The sequence below is a fragment of the Pseudopipra pipra genome, chromosome 2 (genome assembly GCF_036250125.1).
Source record: "Pseudopipra pipra isolate bDixPip1 chromosome 2, bDixPip1.hap1, whole genome shotgun sequence".
Lineage (NCBI taxonomy): Eukaryota > Metazoa > Chordata > Aves > Passeriformes > Pipridae > Pseudopipra > Pseudopipra pipra.
Window position 1 is genome coordinate 50,127,807 of NC_087550.1, and position 13,819 is coordinate 50,141,625.

The 13,819-nt window shown below is 41.6% G+C and overlaps 1 protein-coding gene across 3 annotated transcripts in view; it reads right to left on the bottom strand.

Moving 5' to 3' along the window:
* STARD13 (StAR related lipid transfer domain containing 13) overlaps positions 1-13,819 on the bottom strand; it is a 292,584-nt gene that overhangs the window by 139,011 nt on the left and 139,754 nt on the right. Inside the window, exon 1 of one of the 3 annotated variants that reach the window (XM_064645521.1) lies at positions 2,170-2,369. The exons of the other annotated variants lie outside the window; for them this stretch is intronic. Coding sequence (XP_064501591.1) covers positions 2,170-2,293 — 124 coding nt within the window. The 5' untranslated portion in view covers positions 2,294-2,369. Of the gene's footprint in view, positions 1-2,169; positions 2,370-13,819 lie in introns of those variants that run through there. 3 annotated transcript variants of the gene reach the window in all.

Genomic DNA, 13,819 nt, shown 5'->3' on the forward strand with positions numbered 1-13,819 from the left:
AACTCTTCCCAGGGAGCACTGGGGAAAGCCCTGAGCAACCTGCCCTGCTCACAGTGCTGATCCTGCTCTGAGCTGGAGACTAGACTGGAGACTTCCAAGCATCTCATCCAACCCCAACAATTATATAATTTTTGTGAATTAAGCTGTCATGTGCTTACTTTCTTTACAGGTATATGTTGGACTACTGGCGTCTGGATCCTTAACGAATAAATAAAAAAGTAAAGCAGACCAAAAAAATAACTATTTAAGTGCCTGCAAAGCTGTCTTCACAGCAATGACTTAATCACAAGTCTTTATTTGGCTTGATGGTCGGAATATGACAGCACACCGATGGTTAAAACTCCATTTTGTTTTGGTCATTGCTCTTTAACACTAGTTACCAGCTACACTGTCAGTCAGGGCTGAACTGCAATATCAACTTGGAGGAAAAGGAGGGAACTTGTACAACCTGACTGGGATTGGACCTATTACGATGGAGAAGACGCTCATCTGGCAACCAGCAAATAACGACACATTTAGAACAGCTTAAATTCCCTGCCTTCTCATTACCAAAAGCTGGGAGAAGAGGCCTAGGAATATACACTGCAGCTATGTGGATCAAAGGGACAAATAAATATAAAAACAAGGACAAAAATGCCAGAGACAGAAAAGCATCAGAACATCTCTGGAATCAACAGATGATATTTGTACATATCTTGTTATGTCATCAGACAATTAATTTAATTAAAAGGCATGTGTATCAGTGTCTCACCATCATATTATGAATAGCACTTAAATTATGGCAGTGCATAAGCCCAGGACATCAGTATTCTATCCAACTTAAATAAAAAGTTTTGACTCCATCAATTTTAATATCCAGCTGCTTTAAGAAGTTGGCTACAGTTTCATGGCAGCCTGCCCAGGTCCTTTGCTCAATCAAGCAATAGTTGTCTCTGACTAGAAAAAAAAAACAACAACAATATCCTTGCTGAATGTCTGCTGGCATCTGCTATCAATATAGGAATAAGTGGATTAAATGTAAAGACAATTTAGTATTTTGGGTAGCCATATTATGACAAAATTAGCCAGTTTAGTAAATCATTATTGAAGCCACCCAGTTTAGATGAATTTTTCAAAAAATTACCATGCAATTTTTATCTGTTACTTTAATACATAAGAACTAATGTGCCGTAGACACAGTCTGAAGACCTATATCATTTACCTCTGCATTACACAATACTAGGTCACAGTGCCCTAGCCAAGGTCACCAAACTCCTAACAATGCTATAGGATGTGGCAGAGGAATCCATCTTTACAAATTAGACTTCATTATACAGGATTCTGCTCATAAATCTTGATGTATTGTTTTCCCAGTATAATAACTCTACCTTGCACTTGCCATGTACCCTCGAGATCTTCTAATTCACAAAGTATTTTACAAATACAAATTAGCTGTATGTTTGTGTGTCTAAAGCGACTGTGCTGCTGCAATAGCATTGCTCGAGATGTGACCTCACCTACTGGAGCACCTGCCCTGCTCTGTGTCCCAGTCCACACCTGGGGATTCTAAGACTGCAGGAGGCCGATTTTCCAGAACAGTTAGGTGCCCTAAAGCTATAAAAGTGCCTGAAATAAACCAGACCATTTTTCTTTGGGAGTTGTGGTACTCCTCACATGCAAACCCTAGGAGGAACCAACCTGGACTTGCAAGTGACTTAGGAAACTGATCAGCGAAGCAGATGAGCTTGCTTCCCGGAGGCAACGTCAGCCCGCTTGGTTTCGAAGATGCTCAAAAGGAGCCTCCGACGTGGGAGGATCTCCAGGTTTCGCCCCGAGCCCGGCTGCTTGTGTCTCCACCCCCGCCCTGCTCGCCCGCACTCGGGCAGGTGCTGCTTGCACGGGGCTGGGGGGCCCGACCTGCCCGCAGCCCGGCCCCTGCCCGCAGCCCGAGCCGCCCGGCCGCTGCCGACCGCGTCCGTGCCGGCAGCCGCGGCGGCGCCGGGAGCTCCCGTCCCGCCCTGGCTGAAGCCTCGGGGTCTCCGCGCTCCGGCGGCGGCAGCGGCGCTGGTGCCCCCCAGGCGTCCCCTCGGATCGGGAGCCCCCCGCGCCGCTGGGGCCGAGGCGTCCCCCGAGGTGTCCCCTCGGGCGGCTGCGGGCAGGTAGCGGCAGCCGCGGCGCGGCGGGACTCACCTGCGAGCCGCCGCTCCCGGACATTCCTCCACAGCAAGTCCCAGGCTTTGGCGGTGGAGTCCCGCAGCTGCTCGCTCAGCGACCTCCGGAGCTGCGCCTTGGCCGGGCGGCGCTGGCTGCTCATCCTCGGCGGCTCCGCATGCCGCCCCGGGCAGCCCCGCTCAGCGCCGCCGGCCGCTCTCCTCGCCGGGCACGGGCGGCGGCGGCCACACGGGGCCGCGGGGCAGCCCCGCCGCGCCGCAGCCGCGTCACCGCCGCCCCGGGCGGGCGGCCCCTTCACCTGAGCGCCGCCCGCCCCGGCCCCCGGGGCAGCGCTGTCGCCGCCAGCCTTCCCCAGCGCCCCGTCCCGCGCCCGACCCTTCGCCGCCCTCCTTCCTCTTCTCCTCCCTCCCCCGCGCCGCGGCCCCCGCGGGGCGGGGAAGGTGCCCCGGGGTCCGGCCCCGCTCCTGCCGTGGCTGGGATCCCGCGCCCCTCGAGCTCAGGCACCGCCGACGGCCCAGGACACCGCACGCCTCGCGGCCCCGCGCCTAAATTCCGTGACCCCTCTTTTGCCCGTGGCCCTCATTTGGGAACTGTCCGGCGAAGCCCCCGCGGCCGCCCTGCTGTCAGCGCCCAGCCGCCTCCCGTTGCTGCCTCCGTGCTCCCTGGACAGCGACGGGAAGCCGCCCGCCGCCACACCAGCCTCGACGCTCGGCGAAGGGCCAGAGGTGACAGAAAACCCGACTGGCAACGAGCCGCCTTTTTCGCAGGAGGCTGTAATACGTGCTTCACCCATGCTGCGACTTTTGTGAAAAGAAAACTGTTTTATTTTCAAAGGCCTCTGTTTATCAACTCTCTGCCCAAGATCAAGCCACAGTCATCGCAACACAGCCTCTCCCGTTTCTTTCCCACTTTCTTTGCATTCCACACACTTACCCCCACCTCTCTCCCCCCGCATCAACCCTTCAGCCCTCCTACATTACCTCCTTTAACAAGATCTTACACTCCTAAGAGGTTTCAAAACTAAACCCTGGCACTTTTTGCACACATTTACAGCCTAAAAGGACTTCTGATTCCTCCATCCCTAGACTATCCAGAAAGCAACAGCAGGGTCCTTATCCCATTTAGGAAACCATGTTGTGTCTCTGCTTCTTCTGTGATCTAAGAAATACTATTGTAACAGTGGCCCCTTCTCTATCCTGGTTGTTTCCCAGCATGACTAGCAGCAGAGAGCCTGATAGCTGAGGAAGAAACAGGGGCTTCATTTCATTTAGTCACAAACGATTACTCACTGCATTCTCTTTCGGCAGAGTATTAGTGATGTGCAAAGAAGGGGCTGAAGTTCCAGCAAGTGAGTACCCTACACTGAAACAGCTGAATGCCCTGGTAAAGCAGTCACATTAAACATTATCAATATCCCCATCTTGTTTAAATTAAAACGATTACTGCAATGTCAGCAATACCCGTAGAAGCTAAAAGCAAACAAACAGATGTATTCCATATTACCACTCAATTTTAATAACGTCTTCTGCTTACTCTGTGAATTTATTTTCCATTGTCCCTGTTCTTAAAAGGTTGATCTAAAAAGGTTAATCTCGAACTACTCTTCTATAGTGGAGACAACGTGCTTGCCTAGAACTTGTGATGATGATGTATGTCACTCCTGCTCCTGCAATTCCAGCTACAGTGTCCTCCAAAGGACTTGACTTGAGAACAGAAATACCTTCCAGGGATGGATACATACAAGATCTTGAAGGGGAACAGCACAATTATGTAAATACTCCCACATCCCATGACCCAGAGCAAACACCTGCTGATGTTAATGGGAGAAGAGAGGATTACAGTTCCTACAATCAGCTCCTCTGCCCAGTAAATCTGCCTCTGACCTCGGCCTCTCTTTATTTAATCTCTTACCAACACAGCCATTACCGGTGCATAAGACCTACCATGCCTGTTTTCTGCTACCGGCTTTTATCAGCTAGGAACCAGGTAGAAATGAGAAATCAATTTCTGATATTGTACTCAGCTGACCTATAAAGATGATCAGTGACACACAGTCTAGAGGTGAAATAATTAAATTAGTTTTGAAGGTTTTGTATCAAACTGCAGTGTCACTACTCACAAACACCAGCTCGCTTTAGCCAGTACTGCAACCTTCAACAGTGCTCTTCTGGCAGCCACACTTGGATGCACCATCTTACCATTTCCAGCCTGTCTGGAAGATAGATCTCCCTTTTTTCAGTGGCTTGCTGTGATGGCCAGAATGTAGCAATTCAACAAAAGATATTATGTTCCCTTCTATACCTTTTTTGAAGATGTTACCTTATCAAAAATGTCCCTAGACTTCCAGGTTTACTGAAAGCAGCTAATCAGCGATAAGACACTAGCAATTGCTAATACCAGGTTATCTCACCACAGGTTACTAAGATAAATTCCAGTCATATGGCTGTATTTCATAATCAGCCACAGAACTGAACTGACAAGCCTAGACCAAACTTGGTGGCACGCACTGACAAAAATCTTCCTAGTTTCAGGTACTTTATTGTGAAAACTAAATCCAGAAGCAAGATCAGATATTGTGCTTTTCTCCCCAGAGAAAACAGTGCTATTGAGTAATGAGAACACATCTCATGCAGCAACTGGCCCATTCTTACTTTATGCCTTTAATCATAGTCAGCTGTTTAGAAGTCGAATTACCATCACAAGTATTTTTGATGTATTACACCTGGTAGTAGCAGTCACAATAGGAGCTATTCTACATAATCTGTTTGAAGAAGGTAGTGTGTTAGGGATCATTCAGAGGACAAAGATGTTTCATTTCCTTTAAGGATGTTAGAAATTATGGTAAAAATGGTAAAGTTCTGGTCTCTTACACATTTTTCATATGTTGGTTAAGTGTGTAAGTAGCCAACTGATCAGTGTTCTTGCTTGAAACATTCTGACATCCAGAACAAGATGGATAACATTTCTGGGGGAAAGAAAAAGAAAGCACATTTTCCACAGAAACGGCAGTTTTCTTGCTTGATACTAGTCTGGTCAAAATGGTTCTTCTCACAGTAATTGCAATGAAACCACTGTATACAATGAAGAGAAAGGAGGAAATTCCCAGTTGCCTTGAAAGAAGCTGAACTATTATATCTGCCTTTGCTCATTGATAACAGAATATTGGCAGAAATGAAAGCAGTATCTGTCTTAAAATCTTGTAAGCATGTAAAATGTTGCAGGAAAGTCTAAACTAATCAAACCCATGTTCTGATATCATCGTGGCACAAAAGTGTGATGTTCTAATTATATATTTAGCAATTTATAGTTCCTTCCAATCACCATGGTAATTAAAAACCAAGTTAATTGATACTGCATAATATTCTGGCCTCTAATTAGCAGTGTGTTTTTAATTTTTTAGCTATTCCATTATGCAGCCTGATCTAGTCCTAATAAAGTAACTGTAAAAACTCAAATGCACCTGGTAAGAAGAGAATCAGGCCTAAGTACAAAGAAACATGACTACATCTTGTTTTGCTATTTGTAAACTAGGGAAAGACTATGATAAAAGTACAGCTTCTTTCCTTTCCATGCTCTTGTCCTTAATTACCATAAGCCAGGATTTTTTGTTAGTTTAATCACTTCACAATATTTGTCTACTTCAAGAAGAACAAAACAGGATATGTCTTGCAGAGGAAAATGTGGAAAGAGTGCATCCTAGGTTACTGCATGCTGTTTAGAGGACAGAAGCTCCTTACACTTGTATCTCTTAAAAAGCAGTAATAAAGTAAAAGAGGAAATAACAGGATCTACAGGATCAACGATGCAGTCTGATACTAATCAATGCAATACCAAATGTTATAATTAATGTAGTTCTTCAGGAATTGACTGTAATGAAGCTTCTTGAAGTTTACTATACTCAAAATGGTGTTGCTATGCTTCTGTAGCTTCAAATAGTAGCTCAGACAGCCTAGATATAAATACATCAAGTAATATTTATAACTTTGGCAATGATCTTTATCTCTTTGGGAGTCCTAGAGCTCTGGAATTTGTGTCTATCGCAGGCTAAATCGTCTGAGTGGGATGTTGTAAGTCTGGGCTAGCACTGGAAGGGAAGAAAAGATCTGAGGTTTTCCATTGCTTGTTTTCCTAATAGCAGACTGCAGTGAATTTCATACTAATTTTGTGGTTCAAATTATGTGAAAAGCATCAAGGGCATTTGAGTAGGTGTCCTCTTAGACATCTAAGTAAACAAACAGATATTTTGGATAGAGAAAAGAATCATTGTGAATGAGGACAAAATGTTTCAGCGTGTGCCCTGGCACTCTACCCATGTTTGTTATTTACATACGCAAATTATCACCATTTTATGGTAGCTTTAATGAGGATCAACTATAAAGTTTCACTCTTGCACAGTTTATCAAGAGATTGGCACCTATATGTTCATCCTTCTCCATTTCAGCTTTCTGAAGCTCTGGGAAAGGATCACTCTACACTTTGCCAACAGCGGAGCACTGCTGGCTTTCATTAGTTGGGGCCAAATTCTTTCACTTTTGTTCACAGTGATTAATGCTGAAATAAATGGAACTTCTTGCAGTATTCACTGTGAAAGGGCTCTAAATATGCTTAGATACAGAGTACAGTAACAAAGTGTCTGCTGTTTGACTGTGCTTCCTCTCCCTTGCTAAAAAGAGCATGGAGTGGATGGAGGGGAATTAAACTTTTCTTCTTCATAGGATGGTACATTATTATTATTATTGTTAATAATAATAACAAAAATGTATTCTCAAAGTGCTTGGAACCAGAAACTGGATGGAGCAGAAGTATAATCTTTGCCCTCAGGAGATTACAAACTAAATATAAAACAAGACTCCCATGGAGAGAAGACCTAATTGGGGTAGGAAGGGTGGAGTACCAGAGAACAGTGAAACAATACTGGCCAGTGCAGTAACTACTGGTGTTAACACACCAGAATTAGTTTTTGGAGGCACTGAAGCAAAGCAAGTTAGCAAGATGGTCTCCAAAGAGGTTAATGTGGTATCTTTGTATATTCAGAGAACCAATTTCTAAACATGAGGGGCACTTTTAACAAAAACATGTAAATGTGTATTCGAAAACGTAATGAGTAGACAACAAAAGCTGGCATCCTGTACAGACAGACTGTGGGAAGTAAGCTTTTTATTGAGCAAATGGTAGATAGGCAAGGAAAGGGCCTTCAGACTTCAGCCAAGTAGCCTTGACTTGATGCACCATAAAGGCAGGATGAACAGCAATGAGCTGTGACAGCAGAGAACTGCCAGGGTATTTGCATTTGGGATGCAGTGAAGTAGACTAGATTGTCTATCAAGGCAAAGTGAGAACAAAGGTGAAATGGTAAACATGAGATGAAAATTTTTCTTAGAGCAACCACAATTTTTCACCTGGAAACCTCCTTCTGACAAAACGCATTGTTTCTTACAGAATAAAAATTAGAGACATCATCAGGTTTTCTGGAAAATAACTGGTTTTAACACAGAAGGACTGCATATTCTGGCCAACTGTAACTTGGACTTTTCTCTCCATCTCACATTCTGGTTACATCTAGCTTTTGCAGATTATTTTTTAATAACCCCTCTACTTCTCCAATCTTGTGTCCTTAACTCAGCCTAAGTTGTCACAGGAGATTATGAACTCCAGGTGAAGGTCCTGTGTAACAGGTAGGAGGTTGTTCTATTATGTGAGAATGGTGAAGAAGGGGACAGGGAGGCAACTGTGGCACAAAGGATTGTAGGATGGATTACCCTCTAAGTAAACACTTCTATAGAACAGAAGACAACAAAGCTGATACTTAACCTGAAATTCTGAAGAATTGCAGCCATAAAAGCCCTTGTACATTTCTCAGATAGCAGAGGAGAAGAACGGACAAAACAAACCAAGTGCCAATAAACTTTCACTTCCTTTCATAAGATGCTCTGTGGACATCTTTAAAATATGTTGCAGATATGAAATATTGGGCTGGGCAAAGCCAGTCACTGTAGAAATAACCAATTCTTCAATGATCAAGCAACTGGGAAAGTGCAATACATTTTATATGTGTACGTATAGTGTTTTTTTACTAGAGCAGAGCTTGAAATTTTGAGGTAATTAATACCCTTGAATAAGTGAGCAGTTTGTGTTGAAACACAAAATGTCTCAGCGCAGAATGTTGCCCCTCTTCTTCTCATTCCAATTTTTGGTGTCTGATTTTCCCCCTCCTCTTCAGTTGCTTGACAAAAATATATTGTTCTAAACTACATCCTTCTTTGCTCTCAAAGTGCTCATTTCCTTAATATTGTATTGGGACCATGTCTAAACCACAATTATTTTTTTCTAAACTTCCAACTGTTATTACCATCACAGTAGAAATAATTGGAACATTTGTGTAAAAAGCCTTGCAGCAGTCAATGGCAATTTAGCACACACCATTGCTGGATATTGATTCAGAGACCTGGGAGCTTTTTTTTTTTTTTTAATAACTCTCCTGGATTACACAGGAAAACAAGATGCATCTTGACAGCAGGTTCTAACAACAATGCAAGGGAATTGTTCCCCAAACCAATTTACTTATAAGAATATGAACTTTTTTTTCAGATACACAAATACTTCTGTGCACACAGTTTTTCAGTAATCAAGCTACTGACTGATGGGAGCATATTGTCAAGTAACAATATATCGCAACCTATGGATTTTTACAGAGCTTCCTTCATCACTGGCCACACAGTTACTATTTTAACTTATTTAACAGATTTTAAATGTATATATTTGATAGAATTAAAAAGCAATGGTACTCATGTTTTTGGAGAGGAAATAAAGAATGTTGTGGCCAGTTGCAATAGGGGATGGAATTTCAGGTAGGCAGATTATAATGACCCAAATAAAAATTTGGCTGAGGCCCAAGCTAACCCCTATTAAACTAAACAGTTCTACCGGATCTTGAATCACTAAAGCTGATTTTAAATTTCTTCTTGATTCCACAATAAAGAAGGGCTAATTGTCTGTCCACAGTATTGTCTATATTGTCTACAGTATTGTCCACAGTATTTGAAGTGAAGGCTGGTATTTGATTGTAAGCATCATTTCCCACAGCTCCATTGGGAAGGTTTCCCAGCCGGCTCAGAGCCTGCCTAAGCCCACTCCATCACCCAGCTCTGCCATTGCAGAACTCTGTTCCAGCAGGCTAAGTGGTACGGCTGTTCCTGTGAGTATAAAGGAGCTTAAGCTTAAGAAGAATGCTTGTTTCATGACATTTAACATATCTGGGTATTCCCACTGAGAAGCAGGATATTCATGCTGTGAAGAAGGAGCTAGACTAGGTGGATCTGCAGCTCCTTCTATCCAAAAATGTCCCTCTTTCTGTGAGAACATTTTGGTAGTGTCAGGCAGCACCTGTATTCCATTAACTCCAAAAGCATTTCAGTGTTTACAGTAACCAGGAAATGTCGATGTCTGTGTTATATTAACAAGTCAGCAGTAACAACTGCAGTTTCAGTTTTTAGAGCTATGTAGAGAACGGTTTACTGTGAGTTGCTGAGAGTTTTACTTTTTTTGGTTGAAACACGAAGACGCCTGTAGTACTGCCCTTGAAACCATTACAGAAGGCTTTGGGGAAGAAAGTTATCAAACAAAGTCCAGTATTGCTTCAGTAATGGCTTTATATAACCTGGTAGGCAAAAGCATTGCTGTGAATTGCAAAAATACCTGTGACACCAAATTTGTAGCTTCTTCCCCTTAGTTTTGTTTGCTTACAGTCTTCCTGCCTGTTGCATGTAAGGGGTTTTGCATAATGGCATAATTTCATTCAAGATTTGGTATCTTGGAAACAAAACTATGTTATATTTTTCTGGTTTTATGTGGACTAAGCTACATATATGCTCAGAGAGGTAAGCCATAAGGTGTCACTGCATAGTAGGCAGCAGACCTTATACAAGCCCTGATGTGCTGCTGGAGAATTATAGTCTATGTAAAAGAATTTAACTGTGAGAAATTAAAGCATAATTTATTGTGGTCTTTCAAACAGACTCCAACTTCTTCATGCAAGCAGCAAAAAATCTATGCTATGCACTCGCCTGCTTTTCATATAACTGAATTTTAATAGTGGCATTAAATTAGTATTATATAAATAGTTGTTGCAGTCCAAAATTCGGACACCAACAGAAAAGGAACTGCTAAGATTAAATAGGAAACCTTGGGCCACAGAGGCTGGGGAAAAAGCCACCATCTAAAAGACCAGACAAGATCCATCCCCAGCAGGATGTAGAGAGACTTTGCATGATACTATCAGATATTCCGTTGTTTTCTCCCTCCCTGTGTAAATCCTTCTTTTGGGTAAAGCTGATTACCCTTCCCCAATGTAACTCTGCTTACTGGAAATATCAAACCTTTTTCCCCAAAATGTAAATACTGTATCTGAGAAATATAAAATCATTTTTCCCCTTATGTCACCCTTGTTACTGAAAATGCTAATAGATTGTGAAAACCCCTGTTTGGAATAACCCTGCCTCCTCATTAGCATGTAAGAGCCCAAGACCCTTAAATAGCACTTGTGTGTTCAATAAATGATTCCAGTTTTTGCCTCTATATCTGGGATCGTGATAGCTTTATTGGACTGTTACAAATAGTAACACGAAAGACCATGACAGAAAGCTAGAAAATATAAAGTAGTTTTCCTTTCTCTTTTCTATTGAAAGTAGTGCACGATGAAGCAAATTTATTCCTAAGAAGTGCAACAGCAGGGACTGCTCTGTAGCTGGCCAAGTGCACCAAAGACAGAGAGAGCTTGAGAAAATGTTTCCCCATTACCTGCTGCTGTGTAGACTGATGTGACTTCAATGATGACAGAGACCACAGCCACAGCTCTCTAATGATGGTGCCACCACTCACTTGCCAGAGAGAGCCATCTTTTTTATTTATTATCACTTGAAAAGTTGATTCCAAAAAGAATGGAGCAGGCTTCACCCCCTGCTTTGTATTCGCTTGAAGCACTGTATTCTAGCTGGCCTGATTCCCCTCTTATTGATAGACACTTTTTTGAGACTCCACAGAGACATTTCTTGTTTACTTCAATTAAGTGCCACGCAAATGAAGGAGATATGCATTCAGGAAGGCAATTCTATGTTACAGAAGGCAAGAAGAAGTTGTTACTTTGCTTGTATGTATTGCTGTTTCCAAAGTTCCTTTTCAGTGTTGCCATGATTTCTAGTGAAATTAGTTCCTATGGATGGTGTCAGAACGCCTTTACAGTGCCGCAGGTACAGATGTTGCTCATCTTGTTTACTTACACTACTGTCATGCAGACTCACTTCAACAGCTTTTTGTCATTTTGGGTTGACATAAATCTGTTCAGTAGTAATTACCTGAGATTGTTCTACATTTCAGGGAAATTTTTTGAATCATTTACATTACAAAAACCTATGTAAATTGCTTGGAGAGTAGGTGTGAAAGGGATTATAACTCAGCAGGATCTTATGCAGTGATAGCTTTTGAGACAGAAAATCAGTTAATTTACCTGACAGAGAATATTTATACTAATCTTTGATGTTAATTTGATCGAAGTTATCAAATACACAACTTCAGAGTTCAGGCTTTAAAAATATTTTAATGACTGTCACTGCTAAAGGGGGGAAAAAGTGTCAGAAGTAAATATGAAAAAAAAATTCTAGTCTACTTATAACTCATTGGAAGCCATTTTCTATTTCTATTCTGAAATGATGCTAAAGGGTTTTGCAGTGATCTAATGTACTTAATTGCTCTCAGTCAAGTCATAAAGAAAACTGTTTCATCTGGAAAACATTATCCTTCTTTAGGACTTAAATAGATTTGGATTTATCCATCTCTCTCCTGTCCTATAGCTTATCTTTTATAGCTGGGCAGAATAAATGCTAAATAGGTTGTATGTATGACTAGAAAGTAACAGTAGGCTCTTACTCTACTAGTTGTATATACTATTAGAAAGTAACAGTAGGCTCTTACTCTGGACAACTATAAATTACCCTTTTAATGCAGAATTACTGAAATGTAGGGCCCTCTCAATAATCACCAGGGACAGCCTCCCTTCCTACAAGAAATGCTTCAATCATTCTTAAAAAAACCCCAACAAACCAACACCACAATTTAGACCAAACAGTTCACTGAAAAATTTCATCCTTTCATCAAGTATGGGTACTTTCCTTTTCCTGTTCACTCTTACCATGTTTCTTAAGAATATGTGAACATAAAGCCCTCCATTTATTGTGGATATGATGATCCTCATTAATTGGGGAAACAAGTTCCAGCACATGAGGGTGCCACTTCTTCTGTGTCTTGCATCCATTGGATATCCCTATGACTTAAAGGTGAGTAGGAATTTAGTGCCACGACATTTTTTCATTGGTCAAGTAAAACGGTTATATATTCCCCGCTTATCATTCTTTGCTGACTTCTCTGAATGTTTCTTTTTGTAGACAGTTTTGTAATGTTGACAATGCTGGGCGTCACTGTAATATAGTTTCCTGAATTTATATGATTACATTATAACAATATCAATGCTATTCTTTATGGTTCATATAAATCAGTGCTTTATTTGCTTTCACAACCAGAGCTGTAAATTGAACAGCTGTTTTCACTAAGCAGTTTTAATTAAGCTGTCCATAATGTTGCCTAGGTATTTTTCTGAACTGGTAACACTTCATTAAGTATGTGGTATCAGTGAACGCTTCACATCATTCCTGAACATTACCTCACACTTAGGTAAATTGAAATCCCATCTGCATTGAGGTTGTAAAATCACCTTGCTTTGGTGATGTGAATTCGGTTTTCAGAAATCTTCCTAATCTTCAGGACCCTAGAAAATCTTGAATTTGCTACAGATTTTGCCATCTGTTCACTCACTTGTCAAGATAATGAAGCTTTAAATGATACTTGTCGTAGTAAAATCTTTTGGGCAACCTATTATTAGCCTCTCTTCATTCTGAAAACTGACAAGCTTAATTTCTGTGTCTTTGGATCTTTTATTAAGTTTATGTTCTATGACCAAAATTTCCTTCCCATTCTGATTTCTTACGTTATTTCATCTCCACTTTGAATATCTCTGAAATATTAGTTGGGAAAACCTAGATAAGTTTTATTTCTTCCTGTTTTCCTGTGCAAAAGCAGTTTCTCTTTTCTTTTTACAGACCCATACTGAATCCTACATCTGTATTCTCATTTGGGAATGTTATAGCTTGCTTTGTTGTTTTCAGAAATGTATATGATAATTAATATGGGAAGCTGTAATTATTTTTGCTGCCCACAATGACTTCTTTTCAACTTTAAGTATGGGTATCATTTTATCTGCTTTGGACAGCTGAGCCTGATGAATGTAGTCCAACACTTCCACTTTTAGCTCTATTTCCGACAGTGGAAATTTTTTTTTGTCTCTTATTTTCAAAGAAGACTCCAGAATGCACTCACATCCAGGCATTAAGTCGGGAAAAACTCTGCCCAGGCACAAAAATTTCACGATTTTATAAACTATGCCCTTAAGTCTTACACCCTAAGTAATTTTCCAATTTTCAGAATTCGTTGCAACTTATCATCCACTTACAAAATCCTTTCTGAAAAACAGGTGATTTATTTAAAGGCATAAACAGGAATCTGTAGGTTCAGCTTTTGGCCCTTAGCTTTTAAAACTTGCTTCTTACTGCCCAGAAAGGTG